The following is a 23,663-nucleotide window of genomic DNA, read 5'->3' on the forward strand; positions in this document are numbered from 1 at the left end:
GAGCACAATGCCTGTGACAGTGGCTTTGACACACCTGTTAGATGACGGTGCTGTTAGTACAGATTAAACCAAGTTAGAACCATTGTGATGCATTACACAATGGCATTTGTTGTGGCCTACTCGTCATAAATGTCATACTGTTTCTGCCTGAATCAAGACTATACAGGTCTTGAGTTTAGTATTGAGCAAAGTTGATGGTTTCGCCTGTGTGTAATGCCAGGAATTATTTAATGAACTGCTTTTTCTTTGACCCATTAATGAATCCCATCTAGTGAAAGTATAAGGATGTTTGCTGTAGGAATCAATTCAGTTAAACCATGGAAAATCTGAGGGGAAAAGGCACTAAGTATCCCTCGTTACGAGGAGGGTCTTCAGAAGCTGTGACCATGAGCTTGGCCGGAAAGGTAGCAGGCTGACACACAAGTAAGGGTCTGTACCTGGAGAGAGTCAGACACACTGCTCTAATGTCTACCAGGAATCTGAGGCAGGACAGAGTCACACTGCTCTAATGTCTACCAGGAATCTGAGGCAGGAGAGTCACACTGCTCTAATGTTTACCAGGAAACAGAGGCAGGACAATCACCCTGCTCTAATGTCCACCAGGAATCTGAGGCAAGACAGAGTCACACTGCTGTAATGTATACCAGGAGACAGAGGCAGGACAGAGTCACTGCTGTAATGTCTACCAGTAGCTGTAATGTAGCTACATGCAGGGCCTCTGTAAAACCCAACACACAAAATGTAAATATCTCCCATATGGTCCAAATATTGAAATGTCCCAGAGGTATGAATTAAGTATGTAACTGGACCTCACTAAAACACAAGACACTGGTTAGTTTCAGGGACGATCTAATTGTTTCTTGTATCGTAAACTCAAATCAAACACCCTCCAAGTACCCCACAGCATTTTTACACTTGCTTTTAAACTTTTAATGCCCCATACCTTCTCAGCAGCAGTATGGTGTCTTGTGATTGGCTGGGAGACTGATGCTCTGCCGTGACCTGTGATAAACACATTAAATTTTTGGGGGGTGTTATGGCTGAGGAGGGCAGGTTACTACGGTGATATAGTGCTAGGGTGTCATGCCATGGTAACGGGGCTGGGTGGAGGGGGGGTTGGCGTGTATACACTGGAGACAGACCCAGCCTGTAAATCAGCACTGTGTTTCAACCCAGCCTCACAGACCTGTCTTCAACCACTGGGTCAGACTGTCAGAAACAGACACTCAGAAACAGGTCATCTAGGAACAGTCATTCAACCATACACCACATCACCAAGACAGTCTCTGTCTCTCTCACTCACTCACTCACTCACTCTCCGTCTCTCACTATCTTCTACTCTCTCACTCTCTCTATCTTCTACTCTCTCTCTCTCTCTCTCTCTCTCTCTCTCTCCCTCTCCATCTCTCTCTCTCTTTCTCTCTGTAGCTCTGTCTCTCTCCATCTCTCTCTCTCCGTCTCACCCTTTCTTCCTGTCTTTCTCTGCCATCACCTCTGTGTCCTTGTCTGTCCAGTCAGTCACTCCAGTGACTCAGGCTGTAGCTGTGGGACATCACAGCAGAGGTAGCAGGGCTTAGAAGGACATGAGTCCAAGGTGGCCGCCAGCTTTATCAACCACACTGATGTTCTGACCAGTACTGGCTCAGCATCTAACCAATCAATAAATCCCGCCTCCAGATGTTGGCTGGCTTTGGAGACCTCCAGATGGTTTAAACAGGGTCAGCATCCCATTCAGAGTTTCCTTAAGTTAAAAGAAATGAACGAGTCCTCGCAGTCCTTCTGAGTTGTATGTGGTAGATGTTTACTGAGTCTGCTTTAACAGTGGGGAGGGTCTCATGGGTGCGTCGCAGTGTTGATATGACGCAAGCCAACATCATCAGTAACACAGTAACACGAACGTTCATGCTAAAGACAGGAGAACCAACCCTCTTTTCCTCTGTGGAGCTGGAGTGTGTGTGTGTGTGTGTGTGTGTGCGATGGGGTCAGACTAGAGTCAGCTGGTGCCAGAAGCCGGACGGCATGAGGCTCTCCATCTTGTCAGCAAAGAAGCCCAACGGTGCGAAGAGAGTGCTGAAGAACTGCGAGGGAGAGAGAGAGAGGAGGGAGAGGAGGGAGGGAAAGAGAGGAGAGAAGGAGAGGAGGGAGAGCAAGAGAGAAGGGAGAGAAAGAGAGAAGGCGATGAGGGAGAGAAAGAGATGAGAGAGGGAGAGGAAGAGGGAGAGAGAATGAGAGGAGGGAGAGAAAGAGAGGAGGAGAGAAGGGAGAGAAAGAGAGAAGAGAAGGAGAGGAAGAGGGAGAGAGAATGAGAGGAGGGAGAGAAAGAGAGGAGGAGATGAGGGAGAGAAAGAGAGAAGAGAAGGAGAGGAAGAGGGAGAGAGAAGGGAGAGAAAGAGAGAAGGGAGAGAAAGAGAAGGAATGAACAAGAGAAATAGAGGAGGGAAAGAGAGGAGGGAAGGAAAGAGACACACAGAGAGAAAGAAATACACCATTACCCAATGCATGCAAAATCATCCCACACACTATATACATTTTTCATTATATTTTTATTTTATATGTATTTTTTATAATACAAGATCACAGGAGCAGCTGTATAGAGAACACCACAGCCTTGTAATGGCCTCTGCAACTGGAATTGGCTCAATATCATGCATCTGAAAAATGTTTAAACTACAATAGTTCAATCCACCATAAACAGGCCTTTAATGTGTTTATGAAGCAATACTTTCCAGCTCACAACAGATGGCTCTGACAGGGCAGAAGGCCCCCTCCTCCCTCCTCTCCCCTTCTCCTCCTGCCCCTCTCCTCTTCACTCCTCCCTCCTCTCCCCTTCTCCTCCTGCCCCTCTCCTCTTCACTCCTCCCTCCTCTCCCCTTCTCCTCCTGCCCCTCTCCTCTTCACTCCTCCCTCCTCTCCCCTTCTCCTCCTGCCCCTCTCCTCTTCACTCCTCCCTCCTCTCCCCTTCTCCTCCTGCCCCTCTCCTCTTCACTCCTCCCTCTCTCCCCCTTCTCCTCTCCCTCACTAGTAGATAAGGAGGACGTACCACCAGACTTTCCACACTTTCATCCCAACCATCTCAGAAACATCACAAAAACTGTCCTTGACAGCAGTCCCTCCAAGGTCAAAAACAGACTTTTCCACCCTCTGTTTGGTCTAACATGCAGACATCTACTGTTTTATTATGTCTGACAACGCGTTGTTACAGAAGGTCTGCATGGAGATGGTCAATTTCCACATTCAGTGGCTTCCCTCTCCTCTCCTGTCCTCCCCTCTCCTCCCCTTCTCTGCTCTCCCCTCTCCTCCTCTCCTTCTCTCCTCTTGTTTCCTCTCTCCAATTTCCTCCTCTCTACAATATTCAATTCAAAGAGGTTTTTCCTCAACAAAATATCTGCTTCTCCTCAGGCAGCCGACCCCCCAGCCCCAGGCGGCGTGTACCAGCTCCATCAGGACACAAGCCAGGCGCTGTGCCCTGCTGTAAAAGAGCTGGTGGAGACGTTCCCATAACAAGCCGGGGGACTGCAGCCGGCCGGCTGGCTGCGCGGGCGGCAGGGCTAGCGGCTGTGCAAATTGAGACCTCATAAACACAGCGCCAGTAAACACAGGATTAGAGAGTGCTTTGGCCGAGCCAAACCAGCTCGAAACATAGACCCCCTCACCACAGCGGGTTATAAATAAACAATAAAAGGATATAAATCACGCGCACGCATTTAAATGCTACACATCCTTTAGGCCCTGCTGAGGATGCAGACAGGGAAAAGAGAGAGAGAGAAAGAAGAGAAGAGCTGAGAAGGAGAGAGAGAGATAGAGAGAGAGAGAGAGAGAGAGAGAGAGAGAGAGAGAGAGAGAGAGAGAGAGAGAGAGAGAGAGAGAGAGAGAGGGATGATGATGATAGAAATTGAGGTTAGAGGTTAGTATAAGAGATAAGAGGTAGGAAGAAAGAAGCAGAGGAGTAATGAAGAGCAGAGAGAGGGGAGAGGAAAGGAGAGGGGAGAGGGGAGAGGAATGAGGATACAGGACTTACTGCTTTGGCAAAGACCCCCATGAGCTCTGGGAACTGGTGTGTGAGCATGGCCAGCATGGCGGTGAAGGAGCAGAGGCCGGCCGTGAACAGGATGAAGAAGGGGAGCTCCTTCTTAGGGTACACCGACACCTCGTGGAAGGCTGGCGAGAGAGAGGGAGGTAGAGGGAGGGAGATAGAGAGTAGAGGAACAGCGAAGTAGAGGGAGATAGAGGGAGATAGAGCAAGGTAGACCGATAAAGAGAGAGAGGTAGGGAGAGGTGGAGGGAGAGATGTAGAGGGAGAGGTAGAGTGAGAGGTAGGGAGAGGTAGAGGGAGAGAGCGAGAGGGACAGAGATACAGGAAGCAGAGAGACAGGTGTTTAAGCAGTGAGACAGGACCATGTTGATGACCATCTTGCCTTCAAGCCAGAGAGAGACCATCTGTGGGTCTCTCCTACTCACAGGGAAGCAGCTCTCTGTCGGCTGACTCTGTGCAGCCAGGGTAGGGGTAGAACAGGTGCCCCTTCTCCAGGGGGTAGGGAATGATCCGGAAAGCTGGAGCAGCAGAACACAGAAAAACACAGAGAAACAAATCAAACACACCCTGGTAAGATAACAGACTGTGGAGGAAGGAGCTACTTCTGAGCAGCTATGTGTGTGTGTGTGTGTGTGCATACGTACTGCCCTCCCAGGTGCAGTGTGTGTGTGTGTGTGTGTGTGCGTACTGCCCTCCCAGGTGCAGTGCGGCAGTGTGTGTGTGTGTGTTTGTGTGTGTATACGTACTACCCTCCCAGGTGCAGTGTGTGTGTGTGTGTGTGTATACGTACTACCCTCCCAGGTGCAGTGTGTGTGTGTGTGTGTATACGTACTGCCCTCCCAGGTGCAGTGTGTGTGTGTGTGTGTATACGTACTGCCCTCCCAGGTGCAGTGTGTGTGTGTGTATACGTACTACCCTCCCAGGTGCAGTGTGTGTGTGTGTGTGTATACGTACTACCCTCCCAGGTGCAGTGTGTGTGTGTGTGTGTATACGTACTGCCCTCCCAGGTGCAGTGTGTGTGTGTGTGTGTATACGTACTGCCCTCCCAGGTGCAGTGCAGCAGGTTGAGGGCTCCCTCCGCTCTCTTCCAGTGCTGCAGGTGGAAGAAGGCGTAGGCCACGGCCTCGCTGTCCCCTCGCTTCAGGATGTGCTCTGGAGGCAAGATCAGGCTCTTCATCTCTAGCAGGTACTGAGGAGAGAGAAGACACCGTTCATAATGGTACCAGGCCCATCATCTCTAGCAGGTACTGAGGAGAGGAGACACCGTTCATAATGGTACCAGGCCCATCATCTCTAGCAGGTACTGAGGAGAGAGGAGACACCATTCATAATGGTACAAGACCCATCATTTCTAGCAGATACTGAGGAGAGAGGAGACACTGTTCATAATGGTACCAGGCCCATCATCTCTAGCAGGTACTGAGGAGAGAGGAGACACCGTTCATAATGGTACCAGGCCCATCATCTCTAGCAGGTACTGAGGAGAGAGGAGACACCGTTCATAATGGTACCAGGCCCATCATCTCTAGCAGGTACTGAGGAGAGAGGAGACACCATTCATAATGGTACAAGACCCATCATTTCTAGCAGATACTGAGGAGAGAGGAGACACTGTTCATAATGGTACCAGGCCCATCATCTCTATTAGGTACTGAGGAGAGAGGAGACACCGTTCATAATGGTACCAGGCCCATCATCTCTAGCAGGTACTGAGGAGAGAGGAGACACCATTCATAATGGTACAAGACCCATCATTTCTAGCAGATACTGAGGAGAGAGGAGACACCGTTCATAATGGTACCAGGCCCATCATCTCTAGCAGGTTCTGAGGAGAGGAGACACCGTTCATAATGGTACCAGGCCCATCATCTCTAGCAGGTACTGAGGAGAGAGGAGACACCATTCATAATGGTACAAGACCCATCATTTCTAGCAGATACTGAGGAGAGAGGAGACACCGTTCATAATGGTACCAGGCCCATCATCTCTAGCAGGTACTGAGGAGAGAGAAGACACCGTTCATAATGGTACCAGGCCCATCATGGGTCAGTAGACTCATCCTAAAGGTTAGTATAGAATCATCCTATATGTCTGTATAGAATTACTTTTTTTGTTTTGTAGATGTTTAGTGTTATAGAGTATATCAGCAACGGTCTACAGCTCTTCAATCCTAAACCTAGAGAGAGCACACTCATTTCTAACTCCATTCAAACTCATTCCTCACATTCATTAAAGCAGCTTCTCTTTCCTAAATCAACACCTCATTCACCATCCACCATCCCTCCTCCACCATTGAGCAATCCCCTTGCCGACCACTACAACCACAGACATGACTGAGGTATTTGTTGAGAGCCCTATTTTGCAATTGTTCAAGTGGGAACAATCCTGGCTGAGTGTGTGTGTCTGTGTGTGAGTGAGTGTGTGTGTGTGAGTCTTATTGTGTTGTACGAGAGTGTGTATAAGTGTATGCATGTGTGTTATTGTTCTTGTGTGTGTGTGTTATTGTTCTTGTGTGTGTGTGTGTGTTATTGTTCTTGTGTGTGTGTGTTATTGTTCTTGTGTGTGTGTGTGTTTGTGTGTGACTATGTCTAGTGTGTAAGTCGTGTCCAGTAAGCCAGAGCCATGTGGTTGGTACAGTAGACCAGTATGCTTTGTAGCGTCGCTGGGAAGGGTGTGTGTGTGTGTGTGTGTGTGCGTGAATGTGTGCGTGTGTAAATGTGTGTGCGTGTGTGAATATGTGTGTGTGTGTACAGGCTTATTGTGTAGTTATTTCACACTGTTCCTGGTCAAATCCAACCCTGACCCTAACCCTGACCCTGACCACCAAAATACTACGCACTCTAATCCTTGATTTTTGTACCTTTTCCTATATGCACTATGCATTTATGTTGCTTTACATAAAAGTATCTGGTAAGTGTTGAACCTGTCATATGAGACGTCCAACCCTCCAGTGTTCCTGGCTGTGTGGCTGTGTGGACCCTGCCTCACTGCCTCACTGCCTCGGGGCTGCCTGGCCTCACTGCCTCACTACCCCAAGGTTCAGGGCTGCCTGGCTGTGCGGACCCTGCCTCACTGCCCCAGGGTATAGGGCTGCCTGGCCTCACTGTCTCCCAGCCCCAGGGTTCAGGCTGTCACTTTGGGAAGGTTACCCTACAGTTAATCCTGTCTAATCCCCCCCATGGTCACAGGCTTAGCCAGCCAGCCCGCCGGGATGCCCCCCTCCCTCTCCCCCCTGCCACCCTCAGACCCAGGGGCCCACATCAGGGCAGGAGAGACAGGGCAGGGGGGGAGGCTAGAGAGACAGGGCTGAGAGAGGCTGAGGTAGGGTCAGAGGCTGAGGTAGGGTCAGAGGCTGGGGGTAGGGTCAGAGGCTGGGGGTAGGGTCAGAGTCTGGGGGTAGGGTCAGAGTCTGGGGGTAGGGTCATAGGCTGGGGGTAGGGTCAGAGGCTGGGGGTAGGGTCAGAGGCTGGGGGTAGGGTCAGAGGCTGGGGGTAGGGTCAGAGTCTGGGGGTAGGGTCAGAGGCTGGGGGTAGGGTCAGAGGCTGGGGGTAGGGTCAGAGGCTGGGGGTAGGGTCAGAGTCTGGGGGTAGGGTCAGAGGCTGGGGGTAGGGTCAGAGGCTGGGGGTAGGGTCAGAGGCTGGGGGTAGGGTCAGAGGCTGGGGTAGGGTAAAAGGCTGGTCGTGGAGTATCTTGGGGTAGAACAGTGTTTCTGCATGCATGAATAAAGTAGAGTCTGTTAACACACTCAACCCCAACGATAGGAAGTTTCACCCTCTAGGTGAGGTAGGATGAGGGAAGCAGGGAGAGAGAGAGGGTGTGGAGGTCGAGGGGTTAAGGTTGTCCAAAGCCTCAGACAGACAGCTGTGCCCCCTGGCATGAGTACGGCTAACACCTCGGCCCTCTGCTCTGCCCTTCTCCCCTCTCCACCCCCCCCCCCCCCCCCCCCCCCTCCTCTGCCATCTCTTTGATGAAGGGATTGAGTTTCATCTGCGTTCCCCTTTTATCCTGGAACACTCATAAGCCAAAGCACCACTCATAAGCCTCTCTCTGATTTTAATCTTCGGCATTTAGCACAACGGAACACATAGAAGACAATGACATCAGCCTCCCGACACCTCGCCTTCCTCCCCTTTCTTCTTTCCCTCTCTCCTTCTCTACCTCCATCTCTGTTTCCCTCCTCCATTTCTTTTCCCATCTCTCCTTCCCTTCCTCTCCATACCTCCAAACTCCCCCCCTTTTATGTCCCTCCCTCCCTCCCCCCCTTCCCCCCTCCATCACTGGACAGCTGAGGTGTGTAGGGCATGTAGTGCAGTCTGCTCATGTGATGTAGCATTATGTCCATATACTGTAAACCAGCGGGACCTTCTGCTACGGCTAGCGCTGCTCATCAAACCAGCGCAGCTAAAAGGCCCAGAGCACAGCTAACACCGCTAGCTGAGCTAACATAGCTGGCACAGCTAAGACCACTAGGCAGTTAACATCACTATCACATGCTGTGTTCACACCAAACGCGTGAATTATTGGCGCGAATAAAGCTAATTTTCGCTTGGCGTTCCATGTCCAGAATGAGTACTATAAACATATACTAAATTGTGTCGTATAGCAGCAGCCCACAGACTGCTACAATACTCTTGCCCTCCATTTATTCTTAAAAACGCCAATATGACATCGCTACACTGGTAAACCTTCGCGACACAGCGTCACGTAAATGTAGTTGACAATGTACAATTTCAACTCAAGCGAAAGACGCGATTGACGATTGACTCGACATGTAATCTCGCCGCAAGGAAACAAGCAGAAGACAGTTTCCCCCTAGTCACACGCCCCACGATGCCCTGCTTGACCATCGCAAAACGCACATCAATTCAGCTTTCATTCCTCCGCCTGTCCAAGGGTGACAGGAGACGGCGGCTGACGTAGGCGAGACCGGGGGAGAGATCATGCGTCTGTGTGTTTTAGAGGGGGGGGGGGGGGGGGGGGGGGGTCTTATTATCTGAACCATAACATGCAGTCGGAGAAGCAGGGAACTACAGCCCACCCACAACAGTGAGCGCTTTGCTCCAGTCCAGCGAGTCAGCGGTATCTGCCTAGAAGGGGCTAGCTAGCCGGGTGGCTGCGCTACAGGGCCCCACTGGGCTACAAGCATTCATCACCCCGCAACGTCATGCAAAACAAATACACCCTCCCCGACTCTGAATAGACCCTCAGCTCTCTATGGTGTTAAATCACACAACTGACCATGACTTAGATAGAACCCTCCTAGAGCTTTCCCCGGGAGACGATCAAGATGGGCTTGGGGGTCAGGCCCACCCCGCGCTGTAGCGCTGTCTCTGTTAGTTGTGGCAAATGGAGGGAGAAAGGGGGTAGGAGAGGAGAGAGGAGAAAAGGAGGTGAGAGGAGTGGGGAAAAAGATGGAGAAATGGTGGTTGGGGAGTGAAGGAGAAAGAATAGAGGAGAAAATAGAAGAGGAGAAGAGAGGAAAGGACAGGCGAGAGAAGAGGAGAAGAGGAAAGAGGAGAAGATAGAAGAGAGAAAAAAGGAGAGGAGACAAGAGGAAAGAGAAGAGGGGAGGAGTAGGAAGAGGAGAAGAGGAGAGACAAGAGGAGACAAGAGGAGACAAGAGGAGGAGTAGCAGGATGGCCCGGGGCGGTGGAGGGACAGAGAGACAGAGGAGGATGAGGGCTCTCACATCAAAGCCTGGATCAAAGGCTTCAACACACACACACACACACCTTTCTGTCTCCAACAGGAGAGCAGGGACGCAACACACACACAACAAACGCTGACAGGAGTTGAGCCTGTGTGTGTGACACCCAACACTAATCCCTGTGAGAAGAGTCCAGTAGGGATCTACAGCTGCAGAGCACCAGGGTGTGACTGCAGAGTGGCATCCCTACCCCCTAGCCCCATCCTCTGGCCCAAGCATCCCTTACTCCCTAGCCCCATCCTCTGGTCCCAGCATGCCTACCCCCTAGCCCCATCCTCTGGCCCCAGCATCCCTACCCCCTAGCCCCATCCTCTGGCCCAAGCATCCCTACCCCCTAGCCCCATCCTCTGGTCCCAGCATCCCTTCCCCCTAGCCCCATCCTCTGGCCCCAGCATCCCTACCCCCTAGCCCCATCCTCTGGCCCAAGCATCCCTTCCCCCTAGCCCCATCCTCTGGCCCTGCCCCTGGCACTAGCATCCCTAGCTCTACCCCTGGCACCATCCACGGACACTATTCACCCCTATCCTTGTCACATCCTTACTACTGTACAGTAGACTAATTAACCATGGACAAACACTATATTGTTTCTAACACCCCCCCACTCTCCTCTGGCTGAGTCCCAGAAGGCTGCTCCTCACAGGGCCTCCCTGAAGCCCAGAGGGGCCTCCCCAGACACTCATCCTTCACTGTGTTACAGACACACAAGGAGAGAGGATTCAAGAAATCAAGCACTGATGATTGAGATGTGGTCTATGGCCTAATATTGGTTGGGTATGAAGGATGCAATGCCTCTATCGCCCCTCATATCTGGACAGCTACAGATCGCAAAGCAATACTGCCATCTGTTGGCAAGACAAGGATAGGGGTGAATAGTTCTAATGGCATTTCTAATAGAGAGTCAAAGGACAGTGTGCATTTACAACAATTTGCACAATAATAATCTCTAAACAACAATGCAACCAAGGCTGACCTTTGACCTACACAGTGTCTGGGACTGACCTTTGGCACGTGTGGGTTGAACTCCACAGCTCTGTGTATGGCTTCCACAGCGTTCATCTCTGCTGTGCTCAGACCCCTCCTGGAGGCTGCCTCTGGTGAAAACCTGGGGAGGACAGGGGAGGAGGAGAGGGGGAGGAGGAGAGGGGGAGGAGGAGAGGGGGAGGAGGAAGAGAGGAGGAGAGGGGGAGGAGGAGAGGAGGAGGAGGAGGAGAGGAGGAGGAAGAGAGGAGGAGGAGAGGGGGAGGAGAAGAGGGGGAGGAGGAGAGGAGGAGGAGAGGGGGAGGAGGAGAGGAGGAGGAGGAGGAGAGGAGGAGGAAGAGAGGAGGAGGGGGAGGAGAGGAGGAGGAAGAGAGGAGGAGGAGAGGAGGAGGGGAGGAGAGGAGGGGAGGAGGAGAGGAGGAGAGGGGGAGGAGGAGGAGAGGAGGAGGAGAGGAAGAGAGGAAACAGAGAGAGGAGTTAAGAAAGACAACTCAGGAACCAGCGATAACGCTGTTCTATGCACTGTACACCCCCCCCCTCTCCCCCCCTCAATAAAAACAAAAACAAAAAGTATGACTTTGCTGATGACTGTGCGTCTCAGTTGCACTGCCTCAATATCAAACACATTCTCACAACATTCCACAACATTCCACAACTCGATGGCTACAGATCAAGGAGCAGTGAGTGACACGGACGTTCCGTGGGCCGGCGTCAGAACCAGACAGACCTGAGAGAGGGAGACCAAGCCGGGGCGACGTACTTATCTGAGACAGCCCGGGCTTTCAGCAGAGCGGATGTGTAGCATATCGTAGCGGACTTTGGCAAGCTGATATCTAAAGCAGAAGGGACGCAAGAGGAAGGAATGTTGAGACCGTGCGGGTCCGCATGCAACTGAGACACCGAGGATGGCCCCCCGCCCGGCGCCCTCCGCCCGGCGCCCTCCGCCCGGCGCCCTCCGCCCGGCGCTCACACTGAACACCAGACGGGCGCTTGGCGGTCTTACCGTCGTATTTGGCGAGGACTGCTTGCACGTCCGCGTACGCCTGAAGCTCTAACAGCGCCTCCAGGAGGTTTTCGTGTATATTTAACATCCCCAACAGAGGGAACTCTTTCATTAACTGGAGAGGAGGAGACAACAGTTACCACCAGTCGACCTGTCTACTACCGTGTCTTGGTAGGGTCCTCCTGCACAGCAGGGGGCGCTGTCAACCCACATGAACACAAGTCTACTTCCTGTTAACGTCCTACACTTCTGGTTAGTGAGACAGTACAGGATGGTATAGTACACAGTATAAACTTCATGGTGTAGGTAATGGGGGGGTGGGTTTTGGTGCTGGTTGCTCGGAGACTGGTTGTCCAGGTTATGAAGGAGGGAAAGTGACTCACATCTCTCATCATCTTCACCGCTTCCTTTATCCGGCCCAGCTTGCGAGCACACATAGCCAGCCTTCGTTTGATATATACTAGTAAGTTGATATCTTTACCAGCTATGAGAGAGAGAGAGAGAGAGAGAGAGACAGAGAGAGAGAGAGAGAGAGAGAGAGAGAGAGGGGCAAAGAGAGGGAAAGAGAAACAGAAAGATAGTTATGTCTCACTAATAACACACCGCATCACACGCTGAACAACACAGTAATTCTTCTGCTCTGGAAGTGAATGTCTGGATCCAGCATGGTCATGGTCTTCCGTGTGTGAGTGGAGGACAGGTGTGTGTGTGTGTGTGAAGCCTCACCGCTCCGCAGGGCCTGTTTAAACAGCCTCTCAGCCTCTGTGATGGTAGCAGCTTCCTCCTCAGCCAGGAGAACATACGCAGCAGCACACCTGCACACACACACACGCACACAACAGTGTTATACCAGAGTTAGAGTTAGAGAAAGGTTTGAGCAGAGTTGGAGAGGTGGAACCTACTCATGGTTGAGCTCGATGGCCTGGTACGCTGCTCTGATCCGGGCCTGTGGACTCCTCTCTCTCCAGCCCTTCTGCATCACTGGGACACACACACAACCGCAGTACTGAAACCTTACTGTGCAACTGCAACACAGACAGACACACACGCCTGTACAGTATGGAACCATGCCGTATCTCAACAACACAGGCAACAGCTGAAAATACTTTGTAGAGACTTCTTTCCAGGCTGTAACTCTGGGTAACCAGACACAGTGTGAGGGGACTCACCTGTGTCGTCTGGGTAACCAGACACATTGTGAGGAGACTCACCTGTGTCGTCTGGGTAACCAGACACAGCGTGAGGGGACTCACCTGTGTCATCTGGGTAACCAGACACAGTGTGAGGGGACTCACCTGTGTCGTCTGGGTAACCAGACACAGTGTGAGGAGATTTACCTGTGTCGTCTGGGTAACCAGACACAGTGTGAGGGGACTCACCTGTGTCGTCTGGGTAACCAGACACAGTGTGAGGAGACTCACCTGTGTCCTCTGGCTTCAGCTGCTGGGTGTCTCCAGTGAAGAAGGTCTGGTGGTCTTGAGCCGACAGGTTCATATCATAGTACGTCAGAGGCTCCTTCCCTGTCACCCAGGTGTACCTGCAACGCAAGGTGCTTATTACTAACATACACTATCACACAGCAATACACCTGTGACCCAGGTGTACCTGCACAGCAAGATGCTTATTACTAACATACACTATCACACAGCAACACACCTGTCACCCAGGTGTACCTGCACAGCAAGATGCTTATTACTAACATACACTATCACACAGCAACACACCTGTCACCCAGGTGTACCTGCACAGCAAGATGCTTATTACTAACATACACTATCACACAGCAACACACCTGTCACCCAGGTGTACCTGCACAGCAAGATGCTTATTACTAACATACACTATCACACAGCAACACACCTGTCACCCAGGTGTACCTGCACAGCAAGATGCTTATTACTAACACACACTTATACACAGTAGTACACATATTACTAATATACAGGACAAAATGAATAAATACAAAGATTTGTATGGTTGCAGAGTAACTAAGCCCCAACCAAAGTGCAAGGCCTCAGAGGATAGTGTTGTGACAGTATGTGCACAGACCTACCTGCTGTATTCAGATCCCCTGAACAGGTTTAAAGGATTCCGCCAGACCTTGCACTCTGCAAAAACACAGTTCAACCACATGGTTAAGTCCCCTGCAACACCTGCCTGGTTCTGACAACATGCTCCGGAACATTTGGGCTGTCTTGACCTCTTGAAGTCATAGGTTGAAACTTCCCATGATGTCGTTGATCGGAACATCTCACATATTGTTTTCATTCTGTGTACAGTATGTCAACATGAGGTGTATCACAGATACACACTCCACAGTCGGCCAAAGGGCACCGAGAGCACGTCTAGCATATAACTTCTTGTGATACCTGCAAATTTGAACCCATGAAATTGTTTGATGTAACACTCACGATTTTAGGGTGACTCCTGAACTGGTTAGGCTACTGTGTTCTATAACACTGAAACAAGAGCTTGTATAGACTTTTGCTTTAGTTTTGATTGATGATCTGCCTTTCATAAGAGACATGGCTGGCTTTGCGGCATCACTGCATGTTGGGACACATCACCTTCCAAGTTATTAGAATGTCATATTGAGTCATGTTTGTATCCATAGGGGTCCAGAGCATTTAAATGCAGATCAAGAAATCACAGGTTCAAATCCCCCCCACCTCCAGGAAAAGCATCCGCTAAAGGAAGACATTATACCTTATGTCATTGAAAGCGACTTACAAGAAGGAGTTAAGGTTGAACCTGCAATATTTTACCAAATATTTAATCAAATGAAACAACGTCCTTTCCAGTGACGGTGCCTTTAGGCTCCGCCTCCACGGTTGGCAGAGGAGACCCTTTATTTGCAATGTTTCATTCAATATCTGCAATCATGTTCTAGAATACTGTCTGTAGGAGGCCGGTGGCTGAGCAGAGTCCCTACCTGAGACACTGGCCCTGGGCTCTGGTTCCCTACCTGAGACACTGGCCCTGGGCTCTGGTTCCCTACCTGAGACACTGGGCCTGGGTTCTGGTTCCCTACCTAAGACACTGGCCCTGGACTCTGGTTCCCTACCTGAGACACTGGCCCTGGACTCTGGTTCCCTACCTGAGACACTGGCCCTGGGCTCTGGTTCCCTCCCTGAGACACTGGCCCTGGGCTCTGGTTCCCTACCTGAGACACTGGCCCTGGGCTCTGGTTCTCCATTCACGGAGGAGAACAGCCCAGTGGAGGAGCTGCTCTCCCCCCCCCCGAGCAGAGGGCGCAGGTGGCTGACAGACACCTGCTCGATGAAGGAGGTACCATACTTCCGGAAGTACCACCACTCAAATATCTGGGAGGAGGGAAGGGGGGGGGGGGGGGGGAGATGAGAAGATGAAATGAAAGTGGGAGAGTGTGTGTGTAGGAGAAGGAAAGAGAGAGAGGGGGGGGGGTGATGAAGAGCAAATCAGATATAAAGGCTGGCAGGTGAAACAGTAGGTTGCTGTATCTTAATACACGTGTATGTTTCTAGAGAACCAGACACAATCAAATCTATGTGCATGTTTTGTTAGTCAACTACAGCCCTGTGATGTGGACCATAGTCAGTGATAAACAGATCTATATGTGAGCCTTTAAGGGTGTAATCAGATCACTTAGCATATGCTGAGAGTGGAAACTACACACATAATCACAAACTCACCAGAATTAAACCGGAAATTAAGGACGATGTTCCAGTGAGTGCCACATAGAACTTAGGGGTCAGGGTATTCAGGAACACAGACGCTAAAATAATAGGAGCAAATGTGCAAAATTATTAATTTTTTATAAAAAAAAAGTAACATAATATTACCATTTTAGTAGAGTAGTTTACATATAATAGGCTACTGGTATTCCTTAAATCGAGTTATACAGTGTTACACTATAGTGTTGCTGATTGAATGAACAACTCATGTCTGAGTGTCAGTAAGCACCAAATGTCCAATCGCGACGACGTTAATAAATTAACTACAACAAGAAAAATATTCCTGCTGCTAAATGAGTGGTTAACTAAGCGAGCCAGCTGGAAGCACGACTCGTTCCGAAGACCGGTCCACGGAGCTGTCAAACATTCTCACGCTGTCAAACGTATTGTGTACACAGCGAGCTACATCGCTAACGATACATAGCTTTAGCTAGCCAGGTATTTATTGCATTTACCAACCTGAGGTGAGCGTATCTTGCAGTTTCAGAGGGCTCCTCAGAATATATATCATGGTCAAAACCATAACAAACCAAATCCCGCATATGTACGTCCATGACCATGAAAGCCATGATTTTAATTTATCTGTAAATCCAAGAGATTGAGGATTACTGTTAGTAGCGTCCTCCATCATTTTCCGGATGTCTGTAAACAGAGGGGACACGTGATGCAGTAGACATCCGCTTCCTAGTCCTGTCAGGGCAGCGGCGCTTAGCCAGACAAATAGACTTGTTTGAGGCTTTAGAGATCATCTCAACGATGGCTGATTTTGAAGAACAACTCACCGAGGAGGAGAAGGTATCAATACTGAAACTATGATGAGATTTGAACATAATTGCAAATGTCAGTTGCGTGTGTTTATTGTGCATATGTGTATGTTTAGCGAGCTGTGAGTCTGGAGAAGCTAGCCTAGCTAGCTACAACTATCTATAGCTAAAACCTATGAAAGCTAGCATTAGCTATTTTTGACAGTTTATTTTGGGCTTTTATTTCCGGAATCAGTTCGTTTTAGGGACTTTGAGATGTACGTTAACTAGGCACTCTGCTAAACAAACCAGCTTTCGCTGTCGCTTTCTGAATGCTTCGTGTGGTTTTGGTTTGTTTCCACGAAAATTGATTTCTAAGTTTACCAGCTATCAAGATGGCTAGCTCTAGCTGACTTCCTGCTAGTCTTCAGTCTACATCAGGGGTGTCGAACTCCGGTCCTCGAGGGCCGCTGTCCTGCATGTTTTAGATGTTTCCCTGCTCCAACACACCTGATTCAATTAAAAGGGTTGTTATAACGACCATTCATTCGAATCAGGTGAGCTGGATCAGGGAAACATCTAAAACATGCAGGACAGCGGCCCTCGAGGACCGGAGCTCGACACCCCTGGTCTACATGAAGACATTCCTCGGCAGGGTTCAAACCCTGCCGGTAGTAAAAACATCAAAATTACCCAATGTCAACACTTCGACTAATTAACCTGCAAGTTTCCTGCCCCTAGAGCAAATCGGGAGTTTTTTGAAGTTGTAAATATCAGGAATTAGAACCACTCCCTTGTTAGTTCAGGGATAAATACTACTTTCGGGAGTTATCCCAAACGCCAGATATTTCCGACAACATGCATGAACACGTCCAGGCCTCCTAGCCTCAGCCCTCTGCGTTCCTAACCTCCCCTGCCGTAGACCCATAACTTCATACCAGCTGGATGTTAAAGATAGCACTTCGTTTTTGTGCTTATGCCATTTCAGATTGTTTGCAGAGAGGAAAACACTTTTTTTCTGACCTGCTTCCTCATTTAAATCTTTGTCAAGCACTCAGTGTACATGTTAAACCAGCTGTGCACGGATTGGAAGATTGCACCAGATCATGGAAACACAATGTAGCGTTTACAACCAATCAATGTGGTTGTGACTGTAAATGTTGTGCAGACTTGAAAATACTTGTCAAACTGTCTGCTGACTAGACAATAAAGCAGTTGAGACATTAGCTAACCGAAGAAGTCTCCACCCAGCTCTGCTGTCTCTGGCTGACTTCCTGACACCACATGATCAATCAGGCGTTAGAGAATCTAAGAAAAGCTTTGGGGCTGCCACCCTGCCATCTAAGGAGTGGCCACACACAGCAGCCTCACACCACCCAGATGACTGCTCTGTCTCCCTCTAGTGGCCAAGCTGAGAACACGCCGCTTGCATTGTGTCAGGGGACACAATCCCTATTGTGCCGTGTCTATTGACTGTCATACTGTAAAGCCAAACACCTAACCATCACGTTTCCTTTCAACCAGGTCCGCATTGCGGCTAACTTTGTCCTCCATGCCCCACCAGGAGAGTTCAATGAAGTCTTCAATGGTGAGTCAGTTCTCTGTCTCTCTCTCTCTCTCTCTCACTGTGTCTCTCTCTCTCTCTCCAATGGTGAGTCAGTATAGAAAGCCCTGGAGGGTTGTCTTTGTTGCACTGTGTGTACTTGCGGCCTTCATTAGGCCTTCACTTTGTCTGGAAACAAAGTAGACATACCTCCCTAAAGCCTGCGGATGGATGTAGCTCAGGGATGGATGTAGCTCAGGGATGGATGTAGCTCAGGGATGGATGTAGCTCAGGGATGGATGTAGCTCAGGGATGGATGTAGCTCAGGGATGGATGTAGCTCAGGGATGGATGTAGCTCAGGGATGGGTGTAGCTCAGGGATGGATGTAGCTCAGGGATGGATGTAGCTCAGGGATGGATGTAGCTCAGGGATGGGTGTAGGTCAGTGGTAGATCATTGGGCTCCAGATCAAGGTTGCAGGCCTCCGATAAGTGACTGCTAAATAAGTACATTATTAAGGGGTTCAAGCCCCTAAACCCTGTTATTTTTGTGTTTATTTATCATTATTAATATTCTAGCTAATGATGCTGGTTGTCTGTTTTCAGATGTTAGACTACTCCTCAACAATGACAATCTGCTTAGGGAGGGTGCAGCACAGTAAGTTCTGGATCATCCTTTATTCGGGTCTGGTTCTGTGTAAAGTTGGTAGTTCTGTGCATGAAAGTGTTCCATTGTTGTTTTGTTAATGTTTTTTCCCCTTCTTTCAAACAGTGCCTTTGCACAGTACAACATGGATCAGTTCACTCTGGCCAAAATAGATGGTCAGGAGGATCAGGTGAGTCATTGTGGAGGAAACATTTTCAAGTCCAAATTAGTTTTCCTCTTTCATCTGTGAAGAGACTGCAGGGATGTGTAAATTAGTGTTATCAAATCAGGGGCACGTGGTAATGAATCTGTCTCTCTCTCGCTCTCTCTCTCTTTCACACTTCACTCACAATTTCTATATTTTCTCTCTCTCACTCCCACATACATACTCTTTCCTTTTCATCTCTTCCTCACTCTCTTCAACCCCCCTCCACTTCCTCACCCTCTTCAACCCCACTCCACCCCCCCTCTCCCCGCCCCCCTAGATTCTCATCACCGAGCACGGAGACCTGGGCCACGGGCGGTTCTTCGACCCCCGCAGCAGGCAGTCTTTCAAGTTCGACCACCTGAGGAAGGAGGCCAGCGACCCCCAGCCCCACGAGGGCGAGGCAGGCCTGCAGGCCTGGAGAGACGCCTGTGACGACGCCCTCAGGGCCTACGTCAAGGAGCACTACCCCAGCGGAGTCTGCACCGTGCGTGCTACCACTACACAGGGTTAGATAGGCTACGATAGGTTTAGACTATCAAGCATAGGTTTAGATAGTTTTGTTATAGGTATAGAGTATGGATTATAGGTTTAGATAGGCTGCTAGGAAAATGTCAATAGAGCAAAGAATTAGAAATAATTAGTTCATGAATTTACCTTGGGCCCTTTCCCCTTAGTATATCGCTTGGGATAACAGCGTTCATGAATATAGATCAGCGTAGGATGGATGCATTCCAGTGATGTACGTGTGGGTCCTATGGAATAGTCTGTATAGCTGTGTTACAGGATATGTAGACTTGATTATCTGCAAAGTTAAGTATCCCTGGCTGAGGACAGAAGCTCTCTAAAATGCATCATCTCTCATAGGTTTATGGGAAAACCATTGATGGCCAGAAAACCATTATTGCCTGCATCGAAGGCCATCAGTTTCAACCCAAAAACTTCTGGTAGGTGGACTACATTCCCAACAGATGATTCAGCACTGTCATCACGATTGTTTGCTTGTATTGTTAATTCAATAGGCATGGGTTAACAAAAACATAATAATGATAGAATAACAAACCCAAATTCCCCAGGGATGGGTTAAACCTAGTCCTAGACTAAAAACCTTTTCAATCGAGATCTTCATTGAAATCTCTCTTAATCTAGAGGTGTCTGGGAAACAGACACCTTTAGGCAGGGGTGGGCAATCCTGGTCTTAAGGGGCCGCTGTCCTGCATGTTTTAGATGTTTCCCTGCTCCAGCACACCTGTTTCAAATGAATGGGTCGTTATCAAGCTCTGTGGAAGCCGGGTAATGACCATTCATTTGAATCAGGTGTGCTGGAGCAGGGAAACATCTAAAACATGCAGGACAGTGGTCCCTGAGGACCAGGGTTGCCCAGGATTTGGGTGTCTGTCCATATTTATTTAGCAGGTAAACAAAAATGATCCTGTGTCTGTTCTCAGGAATGGCCGTTGTCGGTCTGAATGGAAGTTCAGCGTCTCCCAGTCCACCGCTCAGGTTGTGGGAGTCCTGAAAATACAGGTAACTGGTTTACAACCGTAGTACAGGTAACCTGCAGGAACAACCTGTCTGGTAGCTAACCTGGACTGGCTGGATCTTCCTCCAGTGGGGGCGTAGAACCCCGAAGCTCCCATGGTTCTAAGAGGACATAGGACATCAGGAGAGGGGCAATGAGAGAGGCCATATTTTGGTCTAGAAAGACTTTGCTGTTTTATAATGGGAGGCAGGTGAATGGATAGTTTTTTTGTCCTTTTTTTTTCATTTGAATTCTGGGAGTCAAACTACATTAGATAACAAACGGTTGTCATTTAACACCCCTTTCATCCAAAGCAACATGTAGAAAGTACAGTTAACAAATCAAGCCGTGTGTGTGGTCGAGGAGTGATCTGTATTTACCAGGTACAGAAAGAGGCTGAGGTTGTGTTGTGGTCTGAGTTGTGTGTCTGTGTTCAGGTGCATTACTATGAGGATGGAAACGTGCAGCTGGTCAGTCACAAAGACATCCAGGAGTCCATGACGGTCAACGTGAGTTCTCTGCTCCGAGGGAACGGGGGGCTTTGCGGTAACGTTTTGATCATCAAACCAAAGGTGCATTTTTGGACGAATCTCTTTTTCTGTTTACACAGAATGAAACTCAAGCTGCAAAGGAGTTTGTGAAAATCATTGAAGATCAAGAGAATGAATACCAGGTATGTTGCTGTTAGATGGGCAATGGGCACACTCCAAATTCCCACCAAACAGTAACTTGATTTAAACAGAATTTACTGAATTTCATGCAATGTTTAGCCTGTAAGAACACATGGAAAAGAACATTAGAAAGGTATTTGCTGGATTAACTGATGGAAAGAGAACTTAATTCCCCTCAGAACGTGAACTAAACTATTTTTCGACATCGCTTTGGATAAAAACATCTTCTAACAAAATGTAAATGTAGCATCAGTGAGTCACTTGATCAAAATGAGTGTCTGATAAAATAATAAACTGTGAATGTCTTGTCCAGACGGCCATCAGTGAGAACTACCAGACCATGTCTGACACCACCTTCAAGGCTCTACGCCGCCAGCTGCCAGTCACACGCACCAAGATCGACTGGAACAAGATCCTCAGCTACAAGATCGGCAAGGAGATGCAGAACGCCTAGAGACGTCTGCCCTGCGCCTAGTGTTACTGTACGAACTGACAAACAGAGAGGGAAAAGGAGAGAGAGGGAGGTAGAGAGAAAGGGGAGGGAGGGAGGGGGGAAAGAGAAAGGGAGGGAGGGGGGAAAGAGAAAGAGAGGGAGGTAGAGGGGAAAGAGAGAGGGAGGGAGAGGGGTAGGGAGAGAGAGGGAGGGAGAGGGGTAGGGAGAGAGAGGGAGGGAGAGGGGTAGGGAGAGAGAGGGAGGGAGAGGGGTAGGGAGAGAGAGGGAGGGAGAGGGGTAGGGGTAGGGAGAGAGAGGGAGGGAGAGGGGTAGGGAGAAAGAGGGAGGGAGAGAGAGAGAGGGAGGGAGAGAGGTAGGGAGAGAGAGGTAGGGAAAGAGAGGTAGGGAGAGAGAGAGAGAGAGGTATATTAACAAGCAGGTGATCTAGCGTGTGATGTATTGTTGTTGTTTTTTTTCTGACTGAAAAAAACACGTTTTTGTTTTGTCGGATTTTGATGGTTTTGATGGTTTTGCATTGAAACGTTTGTACGGTTTAGCTCTGGGTCAATTTATTTTTATTTTGTTGAGAACAAACGATGCCTTCAGAGACACTGTGAAAGTTGGGGTCTTACTCTCACACCTAGCTCCACCTCACACAGACAGACAGACCCAGGAAGTCACAGCCCCATCACCCCCTCACCCCATCTTCCCCTCACCCCATCACCCCCTCACCCCATCACCCCCTCACCCCATCACCCCCTCACCCCATCTTCCCCTCACCCCATCACCCCCTCACCCCATCACCCCCTCACCCCATCACCCCCTCACCCCATCTTCCCCTCACCCCATCACCCCCTCACCCCCTCACCCCCCTCACCCCATCTTCCCCTCACCCCATCACCCCCTCACCCCATCTTCCCCTCACCCCATCACCCCATCACCCCATCACCCCCTCACCCCATCTTCCCCTCACCCCAGCCATGTCAGCATCCTGCAAACACCTCTCTCACCATCTTCACTCAAAACATCATTTTAGAGCAAAAGGACAATATGCAACCTGAATACTTATCCTCTATAACTTATGCATGCCACACACACACACCACCTCCCCCCTCATGTATGTGTGTTCCTGTCTGGAATCTTGAAGCTCAGAACTACCCCAACGCCCTTGTTTACCTGTAGGCTTGGCTAGAGAAGTCGGCTACCTCCCTTATTTGCCCTTGATGACTGAATATCTGTCCCCATTCGTTTTTTTTTTGTAGTCTGGTAAAATAGCCTGGCAGTCATGGGAAGATGACTCAGAGCTTGGTCTGTCAGGCTGGTTTATCTGTTATATCAGACTGTCAGGCTGGTTTATCGGTTATATCAGACTGTCAGGCTGGTCTATGTATCAGACTGTCAGGCTGGTTTATCGGTTATATCAGACTGTCAGGCTGGTTTATCTGTTATATCAGACTGTCAGGCTGGTCTATGTATCAGACTGTCAGGCTGGTTTATGTATCAGACTGTCAGGCTGGTTTATCTGTTATATCAGACTGTCAGGCTGGTTTATCTGTTATATCAGACTGTCAGGCTGGTTTATGTATCAGACTCACATGATGTGGATCCTTCCAGGGCTGCTCACTCTCTCAGTCCTCTGGCCTTTCTTCAGCTTGGGCTGTATTTTTTTATGACGAAAAAATGTAAGAACAGACATTTATTATTCAAACGGAATAAATTAATGTTGCACCAAATACTATGTTTTAATTATTGTGATCATCAGAGGGTTGTTTTGTCACAGTATGAAAAATAATCTATCTAATTGATGTTGGATGGAAGTGAGTTGGTGCCAAATGTGTACTTTATGTAAATGCTGCATATATTTAACCAGTCTGTGGTTGCCTGCTACTTTTCTCAGATAACGTTCTTTGCTAGTCAGGTGAGAAGGAACAAACAGTCACCTGCTTCCTATTATGCAGAATACTTCAGAGGCAACCCTGTTCAATAAAGGTGATCGTTTATGACTTCATAAAGCACACTGATTATTGCTGATAGCCCACAACAGTTTGTATCCACAGCAGACATGTCATCCTATCGTATTTCCTGTGTACTATAGTGTGTTAAACTGTTATTATAGACATTAAACGATTATTGTGCATCAGTTGCCTCAGTGAAAGTTCCTTATTAAGCATAGACGCACTTCAGAATTGCATTCCTGTTATGTCTGTTGAATCTTTCCACATGCACACGGTAGCTCCGTGTCTTGTGTAACAAGCTTATGGGTCGTCGATAACTTCTTGACTTTGGGAGACACGAACTCTTATCTTAACGCATCAAGGAAGAAGAGCCGTCACTCAATTAAAAAAAAGGAGGAAAATTAAAAGGAATGATAGTCTGGCAGTTATTGTTTTGTTAGGTTGGGTGTCTACTATGATTTAATTTAAACTCTGACAGTTGGCTACGCAGTACTGCGTCTTTCAGACCTGCC

The 23,663-nt window shown here is 49.1% G+C and overlaps 2 protein-coding genes across 4 annotated transcripts; one reads left to right on the top strand and one right to left on the bottom strand.

The window, feature by feature from the left end:
• Nucleotides 1–1,430: 1,430 nt before the first annotated feature.
• On the bottom strand, nucleotides 1,431–16,074 carry st7l (suppression of tumorigenicity 7 like). 3 transcript variants are annotated; one of them, XM_047025426.1, is made up of 15 exons: nucleotides 15,894–16,074; nucleotides 15,393–15,475; nucleotides 14,885–15,044; nucleotides 13,775–13,829; nucleotides 13,143–13,258; nucleotides 12,624–12,702; nucleotides 12,448–12,536; nucleotides 12,105–12,205; nucleotides 11,722–11,836; nucleotides 11,479–11,551; nucleotides 10,740–10,842; nucleotides 5,072–5,222; nucleotides 4,459–4,560; nucleotides 4,019–4,158; nucleotides 1,431–2,078 (listed from the first exon to the last, which is right to left on the bottom strand). In XM_047025426.1, exons 1-15 carry the CDS (start codon nucleotides 16,063–16,065, stop codon nucleotides 1,983–1,985), a joined length of 1,635 nt encoding a protein of 544 aa, XP_046881382.1. In that variant the 5' UTR covers nucleotides 16,066–16,074; the 3' UTR covers nucleotides 1,431–1,982. The 3 variants fall into 3 exon arrangements, with proteins under 3 accessions (XP_046881382.1, XP_046881383.1, XP_046881381.1); XM_047025425.1 differs by having other exon boundaries at nucleotides 1,432–2,078; nucleotides 4,459–4,551; XM_047025427.1 differs by lacking the exons at nucleotides 14,885–15,044; nucleotides 15,393–15,475; nucleotides 15,894–16,074 and adding an exon at nucleotides 14,654–14,673.
• Nucleotides 16,075–16,106: 32 nt separating this feature from the next.
• Nucleotides 16,107–21,332, top strand: LOC124471089 (F-actin-capping protein subunit alpha-1-like). The gene is made up of 10 exons (XM_047025428.1): nucleotides 16,107–16,229; nucleotides 17,702–17,765; nucleotides 18,326–18,377; nucleotides 18,492–18,555; nucleotides 18,851–19,057; nucleotides 19,438–19,517; nucleotides 20,019–20,097; nucleotides 20,530–20,601; nucleotides 20,703–20,765; nucleotides 21,077–21,332. Exons 1-10 carry the CDS (start codon nucleotides 16,191–16,193, stop codon nucleotides 21,215–21,217), a joined length of 861 nt encoding a protein of 286 aa, XP_046881384.1. The 5' UTR covers nucleotides 16,107–16,190; the 3' UTR covers nucleotides 21,218–21,332.
• Nucleotides 21,333–23,663: the final 2,331 nt, after the last annotated feature.

Source organism: Hypomesus transpacificus, chromosome 9, assembly GCF_021917145.1.
Source record: "Hypomesus transpacificus isolate Combined female chromosome 9, fHypTra1, whole genome shotgun sequence".
Lineage (NCBI taxonomy): Eukaryota > Metazoa > Chordata > Actinopteri > Osmeriformes > Osmeridae > Hypomesus > Hypomesus transpacificus.